Raw genomic sequence first — 23525 nt, 5'->3', positions numbered from 1 at the left:
AGCCCTGGCGTCCCTCACATACTCCAGTAGTAGTTTGGGTACACTGGTCCTGGTACAGCACACATAACTGGACGGGGTTAACTCTTCTGATGTGAGGTGTGAGCGGTTACCCACCAGGACGGCTGTGATAATCCTACAGCCGTAACTTCCACTCGAACCAACGCTTATAGAGTTGTTAAAATGCCAGTCTCGAGCAGTGGTGGAGGCGGTAACGCTGGCACAGAGAGGAGCAGTGGGAGGACTTGCATGATGCCACTGGGGGATGCCCTAACCCCTTGTTTACCCCCGTCTACCCCCTGTGCCTTTGCTACTGAAGTTCAATAGGTCCCTCCACTCAAATGCGTGTACACTCACTATTAGTTAGGGCTTGTTTAACTTAACTCATCTGTAAAAGATACAAAGCTTTTATTTGAAGTAAATACCTTTTATGCAAAGCGTTTTAGAATTTGCCTCTCAGTCACCCATTCACACACACAGACACTGATGGCAGCGAGATACCTGCAAGGTGCCGGCCAGAGGTCGGTAGCAACAAAGACATAAAGTCGAGATGAAACGGCATTTCAAGAGTAGCTTATCTAGCTTCCGTATCGTGACTTATTTGTGCGCGTGTCACAGCTAACTCACGGATGTATAAAGAGAACTGGATACAGCGTTGGAGGCGGGCCCCCTTTAATTCCTATGAAAGTTGCTCGGTGACGCAGGAAGCCAAAAAAGTTCCAACCGCTCTGTCTCGGGCTCGCTCACATGAACGACAGTGACAATGCCCAGGAAAGTAACTCTGGATTCAGCTACTTCTCTCTTTCCTGATTTATAGACATCTATTTCACAATGTTAGTCTATGGGAAAAGGTCTTTTTGGGCCAGTGTGCATCACATGGTGGACCCAGAAGTTGTAATTACACTGTTCAGCCCCTATGTCAAATTGGCTTCAAAGCCTGGTGCACTCCCTGGGGATATCATCTTACCTCTGTGCTGCTAAAAGTTGAATTGATTGATTGATGGGTGGATGTCAGGATATTATTGGTTGAAATTAGTGGGTTCAAGCTTATGTAAGCACATGTTATATATATATATATGTATATATATATTTTTGGGGCATATTTATTCTTAAATAGGTGCACAATATGACCGGGGATGTGATCTAAAAGAGTTAAACAAGCATTTTTAATTTCATCTCGACTTCAAGTAACTTTTTTTGAGAAAATTGTACTTAATGCAACATACTTTTTATTCATTACACGTACATTCATGACTGATATCGCGTTTCAACCACACGTGGTCTTCTTCGGGTCCAAGGTTAAAAAGTGAACACACCTGTAGGCTATTTAATAGGTAATTAATAATGAAACGTCACAGTATTTTCTCCTAATGAGCCTAAATGAGTCATCTGATATGAGGCTGATTTGACCACTTCTCTAATCTTACAGTCTTTATGTGATTTGAGAGACCCGGATGTGGGGCAGCTCACACCTGATCTGTGGCTGTCTGTGATGGGAACTGGGACTTCTATGGGACATCTATACTGGAATCATCTACGTTTAAGGACACTGTAACATGTTGACACTGTTTATATTTACTTTTTGACTGAACAGACAGCTCTGTTATGCACATTATTTGCTGATTTATTTGCTAAATCATAACATATTATAGGAGACAACAAGCAAGGAAAGTAATAAAAAAAACTTTACTTATTGGTGTACTTAATATAGTATAATATTAATAATGTAATATTCTGTGATCCCACTTGAGAGATACAGACTGGATATACTGTCCTGGTGTATATGTGGCATCTAATATCTAATCAGGAGATGATGACTTTTCATTTCATGCACAAATAAATACAGGTGATTGTTCAGGTCTTTATCCGTACCTGAAGTCATTTTTTCAGTAAATACCTTTGTTTTCTAACCCATGTAGTTATTTTGATGATTACGTGTGCCTCTACTTGAGTACTCGTTTTTGCAAAGTAACAGTACTTTTGCTTGAGTAGAGTTTTTGGCTGGTCCAACAAGTTCAGCGTCTTGCCCAAGGACACTTCAACATGTGGACAGAAGGAGGAGCCGGGGATTGAATCGCCAAAGACCTGCTCTACCTCCTGAACCAGGACTGAACATTCAGGAATACATTGCACTAGATAGATAGAAAAGGCCTTCAAATCCTTTATCATGAGTCTAGTATCATAGTATTGTATTGTTTTAATGCACCTTCACTGCCAAAGGCTGGCACAACTCTCTTATGTAAAAGTAAAGATGTATTTCAGTAAAATGTGTTCAATAATGAAAATTAGAAGTACTCATTGTGATTGATAATGAAACCCAAAGTGACACGTGTGGTCACACAGGGCAGTTAATGAAGACCCTCTCAAAGGAAAAAGTGACATGAAGGTTTTGACAATATTTGAAATTCAGTTGAAAGAATAAGTGCATTTAAATCTAAAGCTTAAGATTTGATTTAATAATATGAAAATAATAATGATATCTAATATGATAATAATATTAAAGCATAAGTATACAGTGCTTATACCGTTTTGAGTATTTCCATTTAATTCTACTTTATAATTCTACTCCATTACATCTCAGAGGACATTTTTTACATTTATACATTTATTTTACTGCATACTTAGTAGTTAAAGTACTATTTTAACCGTTTCGTGACTTTATAATTACATGATGGAAATAGAATAAATAAGAATAATGATACACGTCTTTATAATTAATAATTCTTTAGGTGTTATATTATTTTTATTATTGTTAAGTTTGGAGGGGGGGTTATTCTACCATCACGTGGTCAGGCCATGGAGGTATTTGTTATTTTACATTTATGTATCTGTTATCATCAATCTATTCAGCCGTGATCAATGTGATTTTCACTGTGATCACCTCGCTGCAGGACATTTCCAGTTTGAGCAGAGCAGGATGTTGCGTCTTTAAGAGTTAAGAAACTTGAAACCGTGTTTGCGCAACAATCAGTGCGGCTCCCAGCCGCCAAAGTGTCTAGACTGGCACATGATGGCGGGAATCAACCAATGGCTCCAGAGCTTTCCTCTGGGGCCCAGAGAGAGAGAGAGAGAGAGAGAGAGAGAGAGAGAGAGAGAGAGAGGCTCAGTGATCTGCGTTTCAAAATAAAAGCATCATGTTTAAGTTTTGGAAAAATGAAATGCTCACCTTTTCAGTCGTCTCGCTGACAGCTGTGTAATTAAATAGATCCATGCAATTTTTAGATAATAGATTCCTAGAAAGTTTCGTGGAAAGAACTTTGTGAACTTTGGATTTTGGTACTGTCTCGATATTTCCGTTACTTGTACTTATCCCTTTATTCTTCATTCAGTCTGTATATATCTTAATGTATTCATTTCATTCTGTTCAGACTGTCAATACTGTTCCTCACTGCTTATCAACTGAGGTCTTTTACAGCAGGTCAGTAGAACAAAAAACGAGGAATTTGTCCACATGCAAGGAAGCAGTTTAACATATATGATGAAGAGTGTTTCCAATGATACGTGAATGATGGATCGATATTTACTTGCGCAAAAACATATTTCATATATTTATAATTATTAATAAAATGCATAGCAGGAAACATCCCGGGGAATTATTGGGAAATTACAGATTTGTAAAAAACAGCATAACCAGCCTTCCTCCAGAAACCTCCAGAATATGTTCACCATTAAGGTTTTTATTTTGAAAACCACAGTCGAATAAGCCTGTTTTTATTCTGTCTGACTTGACTCTAGTGTGTGTGCAGGAGCGTGTGTGTGTGTGTGTGTGCCCGTGCGTGTGTGTGTGTGTGTGTATGTGTGTGTGTGTGTGTGTGTGTGCCCGTGTGTGTGCGTCCGTAAAGGACTTGCAGGGGAGTGGAGAGTGGAGTAATTCCAGCTCTCTTTAAAACAACTTCTCAGCACGGAATCCGTCCCGGAGTTTGGCACTGGAGTCCCCGACCATCTCTGCTTTATCCCGGGACTCTGCAGCGGGATTATTGCTTCCAACACAGCGACAGAAATCATCGGTATCTCAGTGTTGCGAGGATTTATTTCGGGGTGAAGGAAGGATTTTACGGATCGAGGGGTTCACGAAGCTCAAGGAGAAACTCTGGAAAACTTTTGGATGTATGTTTCTGATGCTCTTTTTGTCAAAGTAAACTGATACTGCTCCTTGAGCGGTCTAACTATGGTTTGTGGATTGTGTGCGGGATCTCCAGAGTGTTGGGGAGTTGAAGGCTTTGTAAGAGGGCTGGCAAAAGTTGTGGCTTAATTGAGTTGGCGACGGCAGGTCACTGAGCAGTGACTGTCTCCTTCTTCAGAGGTTCAGTGATGTTTAACGCAACGCATGATTGAATATTACTTTCTAATGCTGCGGGAGAGCCAGAAAACGGTGACCACCGGCTGCGCATGTTGTGCGCACCGTGCACAAACCCCCGGTCTGGCGCGACGAGTGTAAATCGATGTGGCATCTCCCGAGACCCGGACGGGATCGACAGGACACATCCAAAACTGTCTAGGTTGTCGTATGTTCAAGTCGAAACGCTCAGGTCTTGTACGGCGACTCTGGAGAAGCCGTCAGGTCACCGAGAGCGACGGGCGGGATGGAAGCAGACGAGGTGAGGGAGGACGGAACGGTCCGTGTGGCAGACACTCAGGGAAGCTCCACAGACACGAGCAGCGGTCGGTGACACACACTGACCCGGCTCCGGGACTCACGGGGCAGGCTGGAGACCTGACGGAGAGGGAGGAAGAGGAGCAGCCCGACGATGACCGAGGTGCCATGTGCGTCCCGGAGCACAGAGGCTCTCGCCGGGGACAGGATGGCGACAGTAGGACGGTGACGTGTTGTTTGTTTGGTGAATGGGATCTCAGACCTCGGAGCCCTTATTGGGCCCCGAGAAAAGACGGAGGGGGCCCTTGTCAGTGCACACCGAGGCACGCGGGGCTGGAGGAAGAACTCGCGAGCACTGCTCATGCCTTTTTGAAAAGACTCAAGGAGAGATCTCTGGACGCCTTGGTGAAGGCTGTGGAGACCAAAGGAGGGATTTCCAGCGAGTGCGTCATGGTGCCGAGCACAGAGCTGCGGCTCGGGGCTCATCACATCTCTGCGCAGTATCTCCTGTGTAAGGTGTACCGCTGGAGCGACCTACCGCTGTCAGCCCGGCTCAAAGCGCTGTGCCACTGCCAGAGCTTCGGCGAAGTGGACAGCGCAAAGGTGTGCTGCAACCCCTATCACTACAGCCGCTTATGTGGGCCAGGTAAGGACATCAACATTGGAGGGGAGGGAGGGGAGGGTGAATCAGAGGGCCCTGACTACATCTAGAAGAGACCTTTCCCCTCAGAAAAGACCTTTCAACTGTGAGCAACGACTTGAGATAGCAGTAAATATACACATTCTGTCATTCTGCCCCTCTAACACTGACATAAACCTATCACACGTCGTCATGGGGGTCCCTGGGACTCCCTCCAGAACCCTTGGAGGTCCAGAGTCAGGGCCTTACAGTGACTTAACTTAATCTCAAAAAAGGTGGAGTGATTCATGAACCGAATTAGACTTTATGCAGCATAACGATTCATGGCCCATAAACAGTAGATAGCATTAAATAAATGGGGTTTATGTTGTTGGCCTGAGGCATGCAGCTAATGTTATAATAACGCTGTTATTGTTGATTAAAGTCTCAAACAACCACGAAAAGAATTTATTTTTATTCAATTATTACTGATGAAGTCATCTTACATTTACAGGCGTGTTGACTGATTCAATGTATATTATAGCTGAGAATGCAACACTGAACCCCCCCCCCCCCCCCCCCCCCCCATGAGAGTAAATGTCAGCCTCTTCTCGTGCCTGCCCTACAGTTTTATTATATTTTCATAACTCAGCTTTTACTTTGGTTTTCTCTCGACATTTCCTAACACATCTCTTATTTAAATTTGCGAAAAAACTTAACTGCTTTCCACATCATCCATTTGAAGGTCGCTCTCAAGTTGCACTTAGGCTCTTTTTTCTCTGACAAGGAGGTCCTCCTCTTGTTATTTAGGTGAAGGAGTGCCGATAATATACAGTTTGCATAGTGCTGGCGCCAGACTGACTCGCTGGGTATCTGACTGACTGAGGACTCCGGCAATTACTGGCTCTGCTCTTAAAGGGGCCGCAGCCACAAACCCATGTCCACTTTAGGGCTGAAGGGACTATCCCAGCAGCAGCATTGCTCAGTTTACAGCGCTGCTTTCACACTCAAGTCATCCGGAGAGACAGTGTGAATGAAAACGTCTCAGCTGAAACTTAATGAAGATGTAAGACAAAGCAGGGGAGAAAATGCAAATGCAGTTCTCTTAAAAAAGAAATATACAGTATCTGGGATGAAATACTTGCCGGTTCTGATGTTGAATTATAGTTCAGAATAAAGACTAGATGTGTTTACAGTTGTGCAATCGTGTACTCAGAGCAAATTGTTCCTTGAATATAAGGAGAGATGGTCTATTGTTGTTAAGTACAAACCTAAATTATGAGCATATCGTGAAAAACAAGCCTTATGTGAAGCAGAATTTAGTCAAGAGTCAAAGATACTCAAATACATTCAGGTACATTACATCTACAATAGCATCAGCTATAGAAGCAGGTGGGTTTAATGGTCTACCCGAAGAGAGGAAATACTTTATGTGATTTAGGTGAGACTGAAGTCCATTTAAATTTAAATTTTTTCATTATATGATAATTAAAAGGCTACAGTTTTTAGTAAAATGTCCTTGAGTTCTTCTTGATGTATGATTAGAAGAAACTTGAGCTGTGTTTCAGCAAGGAAACCATTTCTTTGTGGCAGATTGTATTCGTTGAACGTGGGACAGAAGACAAAGTTATTTGTTTTGAATGTAATGTTATGTGTAAAAAGTCATATTTTTCTTATGAGTCCATGTGGGCTGTGCACTTGTATGTTCAGCACACAGTAAAATCTACAGCTGGTAACACAGCTGTATAAGTTTTTGATTGTTTCATGCAGGAACTAATACTATATGAGGCATGATTACTGCGGTCCTTTTTTTTCTCAGATCTTACAGCCTTTAACTTAACCTTCATTTTTGTTGCATTTCCAGAATCACCTCCTCCCCCATACTCTCTGTCCCGTTCGGATGAACACAAGCCACTGGGTGAGTTTGGAAAAAACGGCAGCCACATTACAAACCAGTAAATGACACAGAGGGTGTCGTCACCACCGTATTTTTAAACTTTAAACACATATTATCTGTGAAAAGCCGCTTGAGTTGAATGCAACACAGAAGTTAGTCGGGCTTTACTTGTGCTCATCTTCCCCTTTGATGAGCATGACATGATATTTAGAATTATATCAAAGTTAAACAGCAAAGCCTCTCATTTAAGAAGCTGCAACCAGAGAATGTTTGCTGAATAAATGAGTTAAACGATTAATCGATTGCTGTTATATAATAATCTGGATCTCACTCCTCTACTCTGTTTGTGCTTTTTCTAAATTTACCAGACTCAACTCTGTCTTACACTGAAACTGTGCCCCCCGCCTTCTCCAATCCGCCTCACATTACGCCAAGAGACTACACAGGTGAGTAACTTGCATCATTACTGCAAGAGTACATGAACAATGTGACCAGGCAGATGTTTGTTTCAGCAGCGTGTGATGTTGAAAGTTGATTTGTGTTCCAGGAGAAGGAACTTTCCCCGCAAATAAGTTTGGAAGCACAAATGGAAAAAGTTTTGCAGTTGCATGAGTGTGTTTACACTTACAGACACACACACTGGTGCATGCAAACACACACAGCATGCGTCCTCTCTGAGTGTTTACAGAAAAGGGTAAATTACATTTACTGGTGTTATTATGTTGTGCTTTCCTTCCTATTTTCAAAGGCTGTTAAGACAACCAAAAACTCAGCTGCATAAAGCTTCTATTGTCAGAGAGGCATGGAGGGCTCGGTGGGGGTCTGGGGTCTCTCACTATCTAGATGCCACAGCAGTGTAGCCTTTCTGTCTCTCTTTCCCTGTCTCTCTCTCTCTCTCTCCCTACGCTTTCTCCACAGCAAAATATTTAACCGGGATAAAGCTGCAATAAGATCCCCGTGCATACTCCCAATCCCCTTTGCCTCTCGAACCACCCATCCCCCTCTTTCCCTCTTTCTTCCCTCAAATCCCTCCATTCCTCTCGGCAATTGAGCAGTGGAAAGAGGCTGGCATTTTGGGGGCGGGGGAGCCGAGCGGCTCTGATGAGGCGGAGGTGTAGAGTTTTCTGTGCGTGTGTGTATATGTGGAAAAGGGGGGGGGGGGGCTGAGGGCTGCATTTGGACAGGAAACAGCCCCCTCTAGATGATGAAACTGGAGCCTTATTTGTTTACGTGCTGGGGTCGGGTGGAGAGGTCCTTGTAGCGTTAGAAGAAACCCACAAACCCACTCGATCAAGCCTCCCTGGGCTCACTTGTGGACGGTGTTGAAAGGTGAATGGGCACCTATGAAGTCTGTGTAGTGTTGTCACGGCATCACAGACCTGTCTGAAGAATCAGCAGCACACCAATGAGAAATTTGTTTGTCTGTTGTGTCCAGAAATTAGCTTTAGCCCATTTGTTAAAGTTGAAGTCACTTATTGAGTTGTTATGTATGTTTTATATGTTTTGAGGCCGGGCCGTAACCAGCATTTTAGAAATACTGAGGTCACGAGTCCTCTCAATGCACACCTCACTACTTTCAGAAGATTTTGACTATGAATAATAAAAGAAGATGCTTTAGTTACTTTATTTTATTTTATTTCCCAACATGAAGGTCTAAAAGCTTTTTAAACGCCTTCTCCACTCTGTCAGGAAGAAACTTCTGGGGGTTAAACACTGAAACCTCTATTTCCTTTTAATTGTGTTAGCCTAAATGTACCATTTGTGAGTTTTTAATTGTAGAATGTAAACTCCCCTCAGGGTAAAAAAAACCCTCCTAAAATGCAGGCGACATGACGTGTCCAAAATTGCAGCTATACGACAGGTTTGAAAGGCTTGAGATAAATGATCCACATATACTTTTAATACAAAAAACCACTCTCTTTCTTTACTTGCAAACAAATCTGCCTAATGACCTTATTGTTATTGGAAGCTATGTGCAAAAATCATCAAGTCTGTTCAGTCAAGGTCACAAGTCAATCAAGAGTCAAGTTTTAGGTTGAGCCTCCTCCTATTGTCTGACATAGATCAGTTTTCTTACAAGATTTGGTTTGTGGCGTGTTTGGGTGAGTCTTTATGTTTGTGTGTGTGTGTGTGTGTGTGTGTGTGTGTGTGTGTGTGTGTGGTCTGTGATCCCCCCTACCCCCCCACACCAGAACGCTGGAGCCGAGAACTGGAGCTCAGGCCAAGAGCATGAGTAGGAAAGAGACATTGGCTAAACGGAGGTAGCCAAGAAATCTGCATGCAGCTTTTGTCGTAAACTTTTACGGGCTATAAGTCTCCCCCTTTGAGCTACGGCTGGTATAATAACAGGAAATAAGCTGAACATGAAGCTTGTATCAAAGAATTGTCTGTAGCTTTAAAAAAAAAAAACCCTTGATGTTGGTTAGATCTTTTCAAGAGTGTAAATGAATCTTTTTTGTGCAGGTGATCCTCTGGCACATCGTCCAGAGCCTGTGATGTTTTCTTTAGAACAAATATAAGCATTGAACATGTGCTCCGGCACTTCAGCATCTTTTTTATTCCTTTTAAACCAGCTATGTACCCGAGCTTTAAGGGGGGAAAAACAGGCTGCAGCAGGGTGTGGTCCATACATACCTTTGCCCCGGCCTCTTTTATCATTCGATCAGTTAACGTTCCCTTTAAACCACAGCAAACAGTCCTGCTTTGAAAAGGGAAATGTCTACTGGGTGTTTGGTAGGCTTATATCTACTTGGAGCGTCCCTCTGTTACTCCAACAAAACGTGTCATTCAGCTGCTTATTGTCAGTGTGTGTGTGTGTGTGTGTGTGTGTGTATGACAGGGAGAGAGAAAGGGAGGAATTTCTGTCTGACTCAGTGATAAGATCGTCTCCAAGTACTCACATAGGGGTTCTATCAGGACAAACACACACACACGCACACACATATGTGCAAACACACATTCACCAATCACGCGATTTGTTGGAAGGGAGGCGAAGTTCTGCTGTTTTACCTTCATAATTGAACTAAAAGTTGCATGTCTGCTGCATATTATGTTTGGCAAAGCTTGTGTTGCCTTTTCTCTAAATACACATTCTTTGGATTATGTGCATTGTTTTCTACTGCATCCGTCTTTCTGTGCATTATTCACAAATTACTAAAACTTTGATGAAATTTGCTAATAACACATAAAGCTATAATCATGACCACTGGTTGCCAGAACACGCAAAGTGTGGCATTGTTGGTCGTTTGGTAGTGGTCATGATGCAGAAGATGAAATGAAGTGAAATGGCGATTCAGTCTGATTAGCAAGTTAAGCTACCATGCTATTATTGGCGGGTTAGCATGATACACATTACAATGTCAAACAAACATGCTAAATGTTATTATGCTAACTTTACGTATGTTAACATGCTAACTTTACATATGTTAACATGCTACATGGTAATGCTATATTAGCATATGCTAACATTAGCATACTAATATGCTAAATGGCGTGTGCTAAAATCTTAATATGTCAACCTCCAATAGGTTGACACACGTGATGTGACTGAAGCATTTAGCTCAAAGCACAACGGAGTCTACCAACACTACGAGACTGACAAAGCACAGCTTAGCCTGATGAAAGCTTCAGAGTTAAGTATGACATGTAGGTCTGAGCCTGACAAGCTGAGCCTGATGTCTGTGGACTTTCAGTGTCGCGCATTGAGCATTTGTTTTTACCAGCATTTCTCTGTGCGATTGTTGAGGCGTATATGTAGCATTGTTTTTATTTTAAGGGATTGAGAGTCTAGAAGGACAATGCCAAAGAGTTGGCGATGTCTGTCCTTGTCAGCTTTTACCACATGACATCATTGTGCTTGTCAGGCATTTGCCCACCTTGTTGTCATTAGGCTCTGGCTTTTGAACATGTGGAAACAAGTAGAGCAATGATACTTAGTGGACATTAGTATGGCCTGGATGCACTGAAGTAAGACAAGAAGACTGCTCCCTCTCTGCCCTCAGTAATCATATTTTGGTGGCTTGTTTGCTTAAGCAGAGCAAGGTATCAGCCAAACATCCTGTCTCAAAGCCCTGTCTGCACTCGCTGCAGCATTAACCCCATGAATTGGCCCTTTGACTGATGGGGCACGGCCCAGGAATGTTGGGAAATTGGGAAGGTGAGGGGGAGTAGGGTCTCGGAGTGAAAGAGGTGGGAGGGGGATAAGGGGGTCTGACTCTGGAGAGTGACATCTGATACATGTTTGAACATATCGCCGTTAATACTTAAGAAACACGGAGCTGAGTCGACATTCTTGGATGTTTGGAGGACAATTTTAAGAGTTTGCTGGCACCGTGCTGTTTTAGTGGGTTCAGTTCAGAAAATGTGAAGCTTTCCAGGTCGGTCCAGGTTCACACAGTTGGACAAGGTTTTGTGATTGATCTACTGAGGCTCTACCAGTCTCCAGTAAAGATTTGAGTCACGGAAGCATGAGTGTTAAACGAGACACCATTGCAGAAAAGTCTTGGGATATAAAGATAGTGCAAAGACAAAACGTAAACACCCACATTATACTGCGCTCAGTGAGAATCTATCCGTCTAAGTCTGGACGGGTCCTCTCGGTGACCTGAACTTCCAGCCTGTTTGCTGGCACGCGTACAACACTTGCTCTTATGCCTCACTGAGACACATTAGACTATGGAATTCAACATCAAGTGCTGGCCCATTAACCATTTGCCATTTCCTCAAATATTTTCCATCACGGCGCTTTTTCACGAGAAGCAGGGTACGCAGCTGAGGAACCCAGTCCTTCAGTTGGTTTTAGATTTTTCTTTCACATTTTAGACTGACTGCCAGAATGTTAACACTGTTGTTAGAACCCTGAAAATTGAGTTTATATACAACTAATTTTCAACAGCAAATACACATTGAAAGACATGTAATGTCGTCCAGATTGTGTTTTCTATCAATACAATGAGGAAATGCTGTTGATTAATGGCAAGTTACAAAAATATTGATACTGAATGTATCAACAAAATGTATTTCATTTGTTTTTCCCCAAAATATTCCATCTTGCTGTATCCGCTCCTAGTGACGACAGCATTATTATTATTTCTTTTTATGGTTATGGTTAAGGTTTAAGTAAAGATTGTGGTCTGGTTTAATAAAGAAGAAGTATGCAGTGATTTAAATAAAATGATTATCAACATTTAACCAAAACAACACTCTTTCCCTAACCTAAACCAAAGTGCTTTTATTGCCTAAACCTAACCACAGACGGGACTACACTCAAATGTAGCACTTCATTCACTCAAGAACAAAGTTGCCTCTGAACATAATCCAGGCAGAGATTACGTTTGTCAGCACAACATAAATGGGAACACTATTTCGTAATATATATATATATAAATGTAATTTCTAGGAGGCAGAGTTTGTTATTATCTGAAAAACCACAATAACAGTAGAGTAAGATTAGATTACTGAATTCCCAAAATGACAAACAAACAAATGTAACTCACTATATTGCCGTAAGCATAATGTCTTTACCAGCAAATGACCAGGAAATCAAAAAAAATTTATAAAATGAAATAAGGAACGGAACAGTAAGTTGAACTTTAACAAGTTTGAATAGACTAACTTCTACATAAAACTACTTTGGATCTCTGATAGCTGATCCCAGAACTTGTCAGTAATCTTTTACACACAAAAAACACAGAAACTTAATTTCCCTGCATCATAAAACTGATCTCCAAAAACAAGTTAAATTACTAGCAACACATTTAGAAGAAGTGTTTCTAATGCAGTCAGTCTTTTGAACTGACATTGTGAATGAGGACATTTTGACAGCATCAGTAGTCTTGTCACCTCAAACGTTTCAATGCTGAAATGTCTGTCAGTGAAGAAACATATAGGTGTCGTTGTCTGGCTGAATGTAGCTTGAAGACGCCCCCAAACAGTCAACATGCCTCTAAAATACTTGTGCACCAAGTACTTGAGGGTATCTGAGGTGCTTGAGCAGCAAAGGATATCTGATCTCATTAGTGTTCCTCCAACACTAAACTAAAAGAAAGACGCAAAAGCACAAATGCATTCATTTCGTTTCCGTTTTATTTTTAGGGATTTCAGTGTTTGATCTTGGTTCTTCGTACATTCGGTCTTTGGTAGATGAAACACTGCTTCGTGTGTCTTTGTTCGGTATGCAGCCAGAAACAAATGTGTTCACAGAGGTATGTTTCAGGCATTTACATTGTCAGACATTTTATTGTGAGTGACTGTTCATGGATTTAAGAAGCGCTACTGAAACAATCCTGATTGTCAAGTAGAGATCGTCTTTGTCATGGACCAAGCAGTAAGGCAACAAGGAAACAGGAGTTGAAAAACTGGGTTTTTTATTTAGCCGAAAAATGCAAAAACGTAATAAACCAAGGTGTTGATCATTAGACCTATAAAACAGGTCAACGCAACACAACCGTACTCAATATAACAACAACTAAACAAGGTGTTAACTGAACAAACCGACCTGCCACAATGACACACAAGGGAACATATATAGTGGCTCAGCCAAACGAAGTAAAACGCAAGGGGTACACAACTAAATACAAAGCAAAACTTACCTAAACCCAAACCCCCCCCCATGACAAGGCAGCACATGGTTTGGCCCGATGAGCTGGCTCCAGGATTTAAGATTTAAGCCCTCAGCCGCACCTTTTGCTGGACCAGGAAGGAACCTCCTCCAACAACCACGCTAACTGTGTAGGTTTACAAAACTAATAAGGTGAGAGAGCGTGAAGTCCCCCCAGTCTTATAATGTAGCTTTGCTCCCTTCTTGTACTAAACCCTCGTCTGTTCAGTTCTTTGTCTCAGTGTTAATTCTACTTCTGCCCTTGTAGCCTCTGTTTGTTGTACACACATTTTTCGCTCTCTTTCTTTCTCTTCGTCTTTGTAGCTCTCATTCTCGCCCCCTCTCTTCCAGTCCATGTTGTCAGGCCATCACAATTTAAAATAAGGTTTAAATTACAGGACTGGCTGTGGCTTTCCGTTGTTCCCTCAGAGTTTTTGCCAACCCGCAATTTGGCTTTTAATGGAATCCTGCCATGCTGCTGAACCTAAAGATTCTTTGCAGATGTCGACCGACTCTGACTGTCGCCTGCGCTGCAAGTTCTGCAGCGAGACTGAAGTTTATTTGAGGGAAGCAACATTTTCAGGAGTTTTCAGGCTATGTAGCTGCCCGTTGTTAGTGAGAACAATTGTGTGTGTGTTTGTGCTAAGCATTCACCCATGACATTGGAAACCACACTGACAGGAAAACACATACAGTATTCAAGCTTCACCATCAGATTTTGATGAAGAATGCAAGGCCGTATATATAAATATATACATACACACACTCTTCTTTCACACACAGAGCTTTCAGAAACCATTAATGATTTTTCCAGTTATTTCTTGAAAACCGCCAACTCATGGATTTCAGTCATGTTTGATAGTTAAAAGTTAGTTATAATCTTTTAATTTAATCTCTTAAAGAGATGTTAAATGCTACTTCTTTTGCTCTGTCCAAAAAAAAGAAGTGTTTAATGTGCAATAGTTCTCTGTTAACTCCCATATTAGCTTTACTAAATGCTCGGGCTGAACACTGGATGACTAGAAGATGGATGAGTGATCTTGGCTCATACTGAAATGATGTTCTGAGTTGTTTGATTTAAATCAAATGATGATTTACGGGTTGCAGTGGCTAAATATTAACACCACAGAAGCAAAAAAACGTTATGTGATTCTTGGACCAAACTCAGTTCAAAATACTGTTTAAATGCCATATGAACAAAACAACAATCATTATGAGATCTGTTTTTAATATGGAGCGTTGAATATACACATTTTTAAATAAGATTACACAATTTCATAGGTAAAGCTGCATTCATTTTTTATTGTGTCATGTGAAAGGGGTTGCTAGTGGTGACGAACCCACAGATCATACGACTCTGTAGTTCCCCTCAGCTCTACAGCATCTTTCAGCTCATTGTTTAGGTTTTACTGCCTGCAACATGACTTTATCTGTGCACTCTCACAGTGTCGTTTCTAGCTGGGCCAGGTAGCCGTTTCCTGCAAAAATGACTGCACGCTACCTGCACTAAATGACAGACAGATATTTCTATCAGGAGTTGCTGGAGACTAAAACATATTGAATATTGGCCATACATAAGGTGATAGTATGTCAGGTTGTGTTTCTTCACTGTCAAATTAAAGCAGATTTAATGTATGAATGTAAAATGTAAGTCATGCATGTGTTTGTACTTGTTATTATACACATTTTCTATGGTAAATTATTGCAGTCTCGCAGTCCTTATGTAACCCCCCCCCCCTGACTGTGTGAGTTATGGGTAGCGGTTGTGTTGTATTTTCAGTCCACCGTCTTGTTTTTCTACATCAGTGCGTCTTCACTGGAGTTTCACATTCTCCCAAATTAAGTTTTAGAAGGAATTTCATAATTCCTTTCTTCATATTGGAACAAATGGATCTATTCCACCAATAAATGTGTGTAATTATGTTGTGAGGAGTGAAGGCCATATAGTCGGACCACGTGAGCCTCAATGAGAGACTTGTCAACTTGACCCCTGTGACTGGCTGAGCGGGGGGAGGAAGTGTCGAGGAAGAGGGCCTGTCCAGGAATGTGTTGGGAGGGGAGGCTTGTCAACTGCAGAGCTCTGCTTGGCGGTGTCTGCTTTTGTATCTCTATTCAGATTTGAATCACCTTTCTGTAAGTAAAAATACTAAAGGCCAGTTATTCTTAAAGCTACAATAAACCACCTTTCTTCAAGCCTGATTGCAGCGCCATGATACCTGTATGTGTGTCTCCGGTACCTCTGTAAGTAAATGTAAATGTATGCATGTATAGGAGCTGCACAGACACCACATGAACTGTGATTGGGCTGCTGTGTTTGTTGATAGTGTCTTCATCCTCCCCTTATCAAAAATGGCCGACAGATTAGCTCATCCTCGTCTAGAAAAGCCGATTCCAGTGCAAACTTTGACTTTGATGTGATTGTTTTCACCACTCTGTGTCGCAAGTTAAGTATGAACGAACATGAACATGATTACATCAGGAACAGCTGGTAGGCACAGGCATCGATCGAAACAATCTACTTTAACAACGGGGCTACAACAGTGAAGAGACAGAACAATAAATCACTTCATGCCTGAGCTGCTGTGATACCTTAATGTACTGTAGGAGTATAATTAAACTTCAGTCCCACCTTCCTCCTGTTTAGCTGGTTACGTTGCACTAAAAACAGTTGGGATTGTTGCACTGGAGCTAAACTTGTTTCAAGGAAGTAAGAATCAGATCAGGGATGATTTTAGAGTTCAAGACCCCCACACAATAACACAAAATCCAATCAGTCAGTTAAAATCTCAAAAGGGGATAATAACATGGGCATTGCAGTGCTCCAATCTTCAATTTTAAGGGAGATTTTACAGCACTGCTTTATGCGTCAGAGCAGCTCGTGTTATTCTAGCATCCACCTGCAGACATTTTTTAAATTTGCTACCAAATTCACAATCCGCATTGGCAATGTTGTTGTAAAGAACCCAGTCTGCCTCAGTGAGAGCTGTTATCATGTGCTGGAGCCACTCAAGCCAAATCTGAGCAACAGCTAAACACCAGCGGCGTAAATGCGCCTTTGTGCACGTTCTACAAGAGGAGGCTGAGTGATTAGATGTAAACTGATATGTCACTTTGCAGAAACTTGTGCAGTATTTTGTACATTTTCCTCATTCTGAGTTTATTGAAATTGAATCAAAAACAACAGACCTACAGTTTCCCCCAAGGAGCACTGATTTGTCTTCTAATGTTTGAGATATTTAAGTAGCTAGTCTAAAGATCATACTGGTGCATATTGACACATTTGTGAACTTGGCAATGTAAAGTCTGAACAAAAGCACATGTTGGATTGGAATGTATCTACACTTTTTAAATGTTTCTTTTTTTTACCTTTTTTAATTATCTCTTTAGCCGTTTTCCCTTTATTTGATAGGCCAACTGTAGAGTTACATGTTTGCGTTTTAAACACTCGGCCATTTACGGTTCTTATGTAGATGTGTTTTCTAAAAAGGGTGAAAGCTTCGCCAATTTCAAATGTAAAATGTTACTAAACAACAGAGGAACAAATGTCAACAATGGCACTTCATTAATTCAGTATATAATCAGTACGTCATATCACCTGAAACCACCTTTCATTTCCAAAGTGTCAGCTTTCCAGGAACTAAGAACAATAGCCGTCATTATAACTTTCACAAGCATAAGGAGAATTTCTTCAACTGTAATCATGAAACTGAGGCGGAAACTTTTTTCAACATTTTTTCCGGTGTTTTTGTCCACAATGACAACATGAACTTGGAGTCTTCGTGGATGATATAAGACATGACAGCAGAGTTTGTCCAGGATGCAATGATGTATGCAAAACCTGAGACATTCCTTGGCTTAAGTTGTCTGGCACTTTGAAGTAGCAGCAAAAATGCAGGAAACTGGTTACTTTCTCTCTTCCTCTTGGAGGAGCTTTCCAAACTCCCTCCAAACACGTCTCCCTAGGAATTTTACTGGAACACACAGTAACTTTCCTGTGGCTCGGTCGCCCTGCAGGTTCAAGGAATGTGGTCTTCTGTTAGTATGAAATAATGGATTGGTGTTAGAGAATTGTATTTATTTGTGTTATTAAACAGGAAGCAGAGAAAGATGTCTAGTTGCACAGTGCAGCAGGCTACATCACAAGATCCACTTTACAATGGAAAAAGAGGGAGAAGGAAGGAGTGTGTGTTTGTGTGCAAGAATGTGTGTGTGTGTGTGTGTGTGTGTGTGTGTGTTTGTATGTGTTTGTGAGCGAGAGCCCTGTTGTGTCCGACTGTGAAGCCCATGTCTGGCGATAACGCAGCCCTCTGATGGCAGAGATAGTCGAGACGCCAGCTTAAATGTGGCTTGCTGGATTGAAGTTGCCCTGTAATGATAGTTGTCTCAAACAACACAGAACCTACCATTTGTAGTCAGGGAGGGGTGTTTTCTTCTTTTTTTTCTCCTTTATTTTATTATATTTCTACTTTTTTTGAGCTTTGGGAGGAAATTTGAGGAAGTTGAATCCAAACAAAGCATCTTAGAGGCGGCCGACAATGGTCAGTAGCTGAATTCTATCCTCCCCTCTCGTACCTCTGCCCCCCCTAAACTCCCTCCCCTCCCCTCCCCAACCCACCCACTTCTTTCAGCACAGTGGAAGAGTCTAATAACTGGAGGGGAATCTAATCCTTGGCACTGGATGAAAGACGAGGGTCTCCCTCCCTCTCTTTCTCACAGTCTCTTTCTCTCTCTTCATTTTTTCCGTGGATGCTGGTTATGCTTGGCAGGTTCTCTCCCTCTCTCCCTCTCATTTTCCCGCTCCCTCTTTCACCCAGTCTCTCTCTCTCTTTTCTTTTTTACTCCTCTACTTCCCTTTTTTTCCCCCAAAACTTTCTTCCTCTCTGTGCAGGTTAAGGTTAACAGGAGGAAGCCTCCACTGCTCAGACTGGAGAGGGAGAGAAGAAAAGCAGGGAGTTTAAAGGAATTCCTAGACATTTTGGGAAACATCCTTATTCATTTTCTAACTGAGATTTAGATGAGAAGATCGATCCTACTTTGTTTGTTGGTTACGTGTAAAGTTACAGCCAGCAGCTGGTTAGCTTAGCTTCGCATCAAAACTGGAAACAGGGGGAAACAGCTAGTCTGGCTCGATCCAAAGGTAAAAATCTGCCTACTAGCTCCTCTAAAGGTCACTAATTAAAATGTTGTACCTTGTTGTTCATACAAAAACCAAAGTGTGAAAAGGGATTTGAAGTCTTGTCATCACAGTAACTCCAGGAAGTCACTGCTTCTGGCCAGTAAATAATCTGGTACATAATCCCCTACAAAACCACAAATTGTTTTTTTTGGTACAAATGAAAACAATTACGATATAACATGTTAATTAGTGAGCTTTAGAAGTGGTGGTAGCCAGACTAGCTGTTTCCCCTTGTTTCAAGCCTTTATGCTAAGCTAAGCTAACAGTTTGCTGGCTGTAGCTTCATATTTACCATACAGACTTGAGAGTGATATCAATCTTCTCATCTAACTCTTAGCATGAAAGCGTATAAGGGTATTTTGCAAAATGTCTAACTGTTCCTTTAACATCTATTCAGTTGTGATGGGAGGAGAAAAAAAGAGGAAAGATGAGTCGGTGCTGTCATTGTTTAAGGTCCAGATTCGACGGTCCCGCTCCTTTTTATCTGTCCAAAAACAAAACAAGTCATTAAATTGTGGATTATTGTGATTGAAATACAGCAAGTTATTTGTTTAATATTCCATCCATCTTCCCACCTTTGCTCAGGCCTTGGATAAAAAACAACTGTGAAGTGTACGGGGCGTTTTCGATGAGATTGGCACTAAGAGACAGTGATTTTGAAATGAAATAACAAAGGCTACTTATCTAATTGGTAAACAGAGCTGTTAAATGGTGGTTGGCTTAAATGCTTGCAGGACGCTGTAATTGCTACCAGCCCTCACATACAGATGCCGGCATGCACATTCACACAGTCACACACCAACACACCGCTTTTTCGACTTCCTCCGCTCGAACATAAACATACTGATAACCTCCAGTTTGAACCCGTCTTTTAAAATTCCATTGAAGTCGATTGCCCACCCGCTCCTTCCTCCTTCTCCCTCCCTCCCCGCTCCTCTTCGTCATTCTCACACAAGATCATTATACATTTAGTTGGATGGCAGCCAGGCTGAGCATGATGACACTAAGGACTCAAACATTAAACATGGCACGCTGGAACACTCGCGCTGTCAAACACTGCTGGAAATCCTGATTGAGTGTTTCTTACTTCACAACATATCAGTCAATCTTCAGAAGATGGTGATGGTCATGCTTAATGTTCATATTTGCCAATTTTCGGCTTTCAGCTTTTGATGAATTTTTAGACTTTCTGGATCCTGACCCGGACCCCTGAACCCAGTTGAAATATGCAAGAAGTATTGAAGAATTTTGTTTGTATATCGTGTTTCAAGATATAAAAGAAACACAAGACAATATAAAAAGACATAAATAGGATTTAAAAAGAGTAAGATAAAACAGAAATTAAACATACACTAAAATCTCAAGTTTTCTGGGGTTTTCATCCAGATATGTGGGTTAGGGTTGAGTGTAGGTTTCTATAGATGCTCTCTCTCTCTGTCTCTCTGTAGACGGTCTCTCATATACTGCCTGTGCTATGAATACTTGATGCATTAGAAACTTAAAAGCCAGGATTTAATACTATATTCCATGCAGCGTCATTCATTATGTGATAGAAATTAAAGTGTACTACGTCTAAAAAACCCTAAAAAGTCCCAGTTTGGTTTATGTCCTGGGAATTAATTTGATCATGAGCTCATAAAGTCTCTCTGTGTTTCCCCAGACATGTTTGTGTTGCCTTATTACAGGGAAGAGCATGGCTTGTAAAAGTGTGTGTGTGTGTGAGAGAGAGAGAGAGAGAGAGAGAGAGAGAGAGAGAGAATCAGAAAGAGATAGAGTGAGAGAAAGAGAGAGAGAGAGATCCTGCTCTCTTATTGGAGAGCTGTAAAAACTCCAGACCGCAGGAGTTGCCAGCCTGGAATTCACTAATGACACACGTGGGCCTCAGATGAGAAGTGCAATTTTGTGTGTGTGTGTGTGTGTGTGTGTGTGTTACAGTCATACTGTTTGGATCAGAAGGCCCAATTTGTGTGTGTACATGTGCTTGTGTGAGGCCCTATCTCATCATCTAGTGAGTGTGTGTGTGTGTGTGTGTGTGTGTGTGTGTGTGTGTGCTTGTATTTGCGTACACTCACACACATCTCCTCCTCCTCCTCCTCCTCCTCCTCCCAGCCTCCCACCACTACCACCACCTCTTCTACCCCAGCCCCGTTGAAATGAAAATGGCCGCTGTGCAAACATAACACACCTAGCCTAATCTCGGTCCCGGTTTCACCCAAAAGCACGCTTGTTAATGGGAGAAGGGCCGCGGCCATACCGGCCCCTGCTGGATGAAGAGGGGGAGCTCGCTAGAATATGAAAGGAATGGGGCCACAGGCACATGGGTCTTTAAATCCTCTGTGTCAATAGAGTCTCTGGAGCAAAATAATGGCATCACTCTGTGTGGGAGTTAATGTGAGCTGATAGCATGAGGGCTGGGGGGTCAAGGGTTCACGGGCTTGCGCTAGGTTGACAGAGAGCTGAATGCTTTCCACCCCCCACCCCCCCGACTCCCCTCTCTGCTGCTCTCTACTTCCTCTTTAACTCAAGGAGTGTTATGGAGGGAGATGATGAGGGATGTCAGAGAGGAGGAAGTGGGCTGTCCAGGGTTGGCAGTTTTAGCCACCTTTTCAAAATATTCGGATGAGTGACAAATTGGAGGAAAAACATGAATAAATGAGTGAAGAAACACAGTGAATGTAGATGCTTCCACACAGAGCATAAACTGAGTGGTTTGATGTGTATGGAAATGTTATAGGGCAATCATCAGAACATGCAAAAAAAAATCTTTGCAGCACCCCATCTGAAAAAGCGAAGTAGGAGCGAAGTAACAGTATGCATGTATTTTTTCATCTTTTAAATACTACAGCCTTTGCAGCCATCAGATCACTTCCCCAGTTCTGGGCACATGAACACTCGTCTTGCATTTTTTTCTCTGCAGTACACACATGCAGCAATCACCTTGTACAGTAAATATTTTGTTATTTACTATTATCAATGGTCACTCTTTTAGGTAAGTTTAAGAGTGAAGTTTTAAGACACGCCGATTGTTGCAAAGCATTTGGTGGTAAAGAAAATGAATTCAGAAGTAGCCTGTTAATGATACATTCTCCTCATAACTCATGACACGTCTCTCCACTACATGATGGAAGTGCTGGTAATGCTATCGATGATTCTGGCCTCGGTGTTAACACAGAAAAGAATGAGCATCCCAACGTTTGGCTCACGTTTTCATAAAGACTTCCTCTCCCATCCTCCCTTCCTCCTCCCCCTTATCATAACATCACTCTCCTCCCTTGAAGAGGAATTGCTGTCGTAAAAAAATGAGCGCACTTACCAATGCAAACATTAATTCTTCCACCTCTCTTCTTCCCCTCAGACACTGGTACCTCCCTCGGCTCCTCGACTTCCGGCGGACACCGCTCCCACTGGTGTAGCGTTGCCTACTGGGAGCAACGCACACGAGTGGGTCGCCTTTATCCAGCCTACGAGCCCTCGCTCAACATCTTCTATGACCTACCTCAGGGCACGGGCCTCTGCCTCGGCCAGCTCCACGCCAACGCCTACCACAGCCGCCGCGGCGACCCGGGCAGCCACGGCACGACGGGTCTCCACGGACATCACAGCCATGGAAGTGGAGGGAATAGCAGCAGCAGCAGCAGCAGTGTACAACAGATTCGCAGTAAAATCGGCTACGGCATCGTGCTGAGCCAGGAGCCGGACGGCGTGTGGGTGTACAACCGCAGCCAGCACCCGGTGTTTGTCCACTCACCCACTCTGGACGCACCCAGCGCTCGAGGGCTGAGCGTGAAGAGGGTGATGCCGGGCTTCTCCCTCAAGGTGTTTGACTATGAGCGCTCTAGCTGGATGGCGGAGCACGGCGTGAAGCCTGAGTGCCAGGAGGGGCCCTGGGACCCCCACAGTGTTCGCATCAGTTTTGCTAAAGGATGGGGCCCCTGCTACTCCAGACAGTTCATCACCTCCTGTCCGTGCTGGCTGGAGGTGCTACTCAACAACCACAGATAGCACATGAACACACACTCACAGACTCACATGAGGTTTCCAGACCCAGTATCCTTATTGTAATCTACCTAGATTTAATATAAAATTTATATATTATATAAAATATATTATACATGTAAATACTTGAGTCATTTTTACAATGCAATTATTTATGTATAGTGTAATGTGTATATGGACAAAATAACGGAACAAGGATATGCACTTTTGATTCTATATATGCATTACAGTTTCTCAGTGTCATTTTGCTAATATAAACTGTAAAAATAAGACAAACCTGGTTCATGTTCTCATGGTTTAGCAATTCCATCAAAAAGTATGCCATACACACATTGTCAATAAAGTATTTGTATTAAATGAAGGTTTCTGCGGTGGTTTCAAGTGATTTTAACGGAGCTATGGATTAGTTGGTACCCTTTGACTGAACTCTGGTAAGGTGATAACAGGTGGTGCTATATTTGAAGTCTCTGTTTAAGGATGGCCTCCCTCATAGGAAGTGAATGGCCTCCTTGATCCTTCTCCAGCCGTCCACTGACTCTCTTCCTGTTGACACTGTGACCGCTTGTTATCTTTAATCTTTAGTTAAGAGGTTAGGGCGCATAGTGTCGAGAGTCTACGCATGTAGCCAACGTACTACACCGTGTAGCT

The 23525-nt window shown here is 42.3% G+C and overlaps 1 protein-coding gene across 1 annotated transcript; it reads left to right on the top strand.

Annotated features, from left to right (window-relative positions):
• The first annotated feature begins 3902 nt into the window (after positions 1-3902).
• LOC139285750 (mothers against decapentaplegic homolog 6-like) lies at positions 3903-23238 on the top strand. Its single transcript, XM_070906396.1, has 4 exons — positions 3903-5237; positions 7075-7128; positions 7476-7553; positions 22237-23238. Exons 1-4 carry the CDS (start codon positions 4505-4507, stop codon positions 22881-22883), a joined length of 1512 nt encoding a protein of 503 aa, XP_070762497.1. The 5' UTR covers positions 3903-4504; the 3' UTR covers positions 22884-23238.
• Positions 23239-23525: the final 287 nt, after the last annotated feature.

The sequence above is a fragment of the Enoplosus armatus genome, chromosome 1 (genome assembly GCF_043641665.1).
Source record: "Enoplosus armatus isolate fEnoArm2 chromosome 1, fEnoArm2.hap1, whole genome shotgun sequence".
Classification (NCBI taxonomy): Eukaryota; Metazoa; Chordata; class Actinopteri; order Centrarchiformes; family Enoplosidae; genus Enoplosus; species Enoplosus armatus.
The sequence above is the reverse complement of the archived record's forward strand: the minus strand, read 5'-3'. Positions and strand labels throughout refer to the sequence as shown.

Excerpts from the sequence above, each read along its gene's own strand:
- LOC139285750 (XM_070906396.1), top strand. The coding sequence starts at position 4,505 with ATGTTCAAGTCGAAACGCTCAGGTCTTGTACGGCGACTCTGGAGAAGC. Across the intron at positions 5,238-7,074 it reads CAGCCGCTTATGTGGGCCAG|AATCACCTCCTCCCCCATAC; the intron begins GTAAGGACATCA and ends TTGCATTTCCAG. Across the intron at positions 7,129-7,475 it reads GGATGAACACAAGCCACTGG|ACTCAACTCTGTCTTACACT; the intron begins GTGAGTTTGGAA and ends TAAATTTACCAG.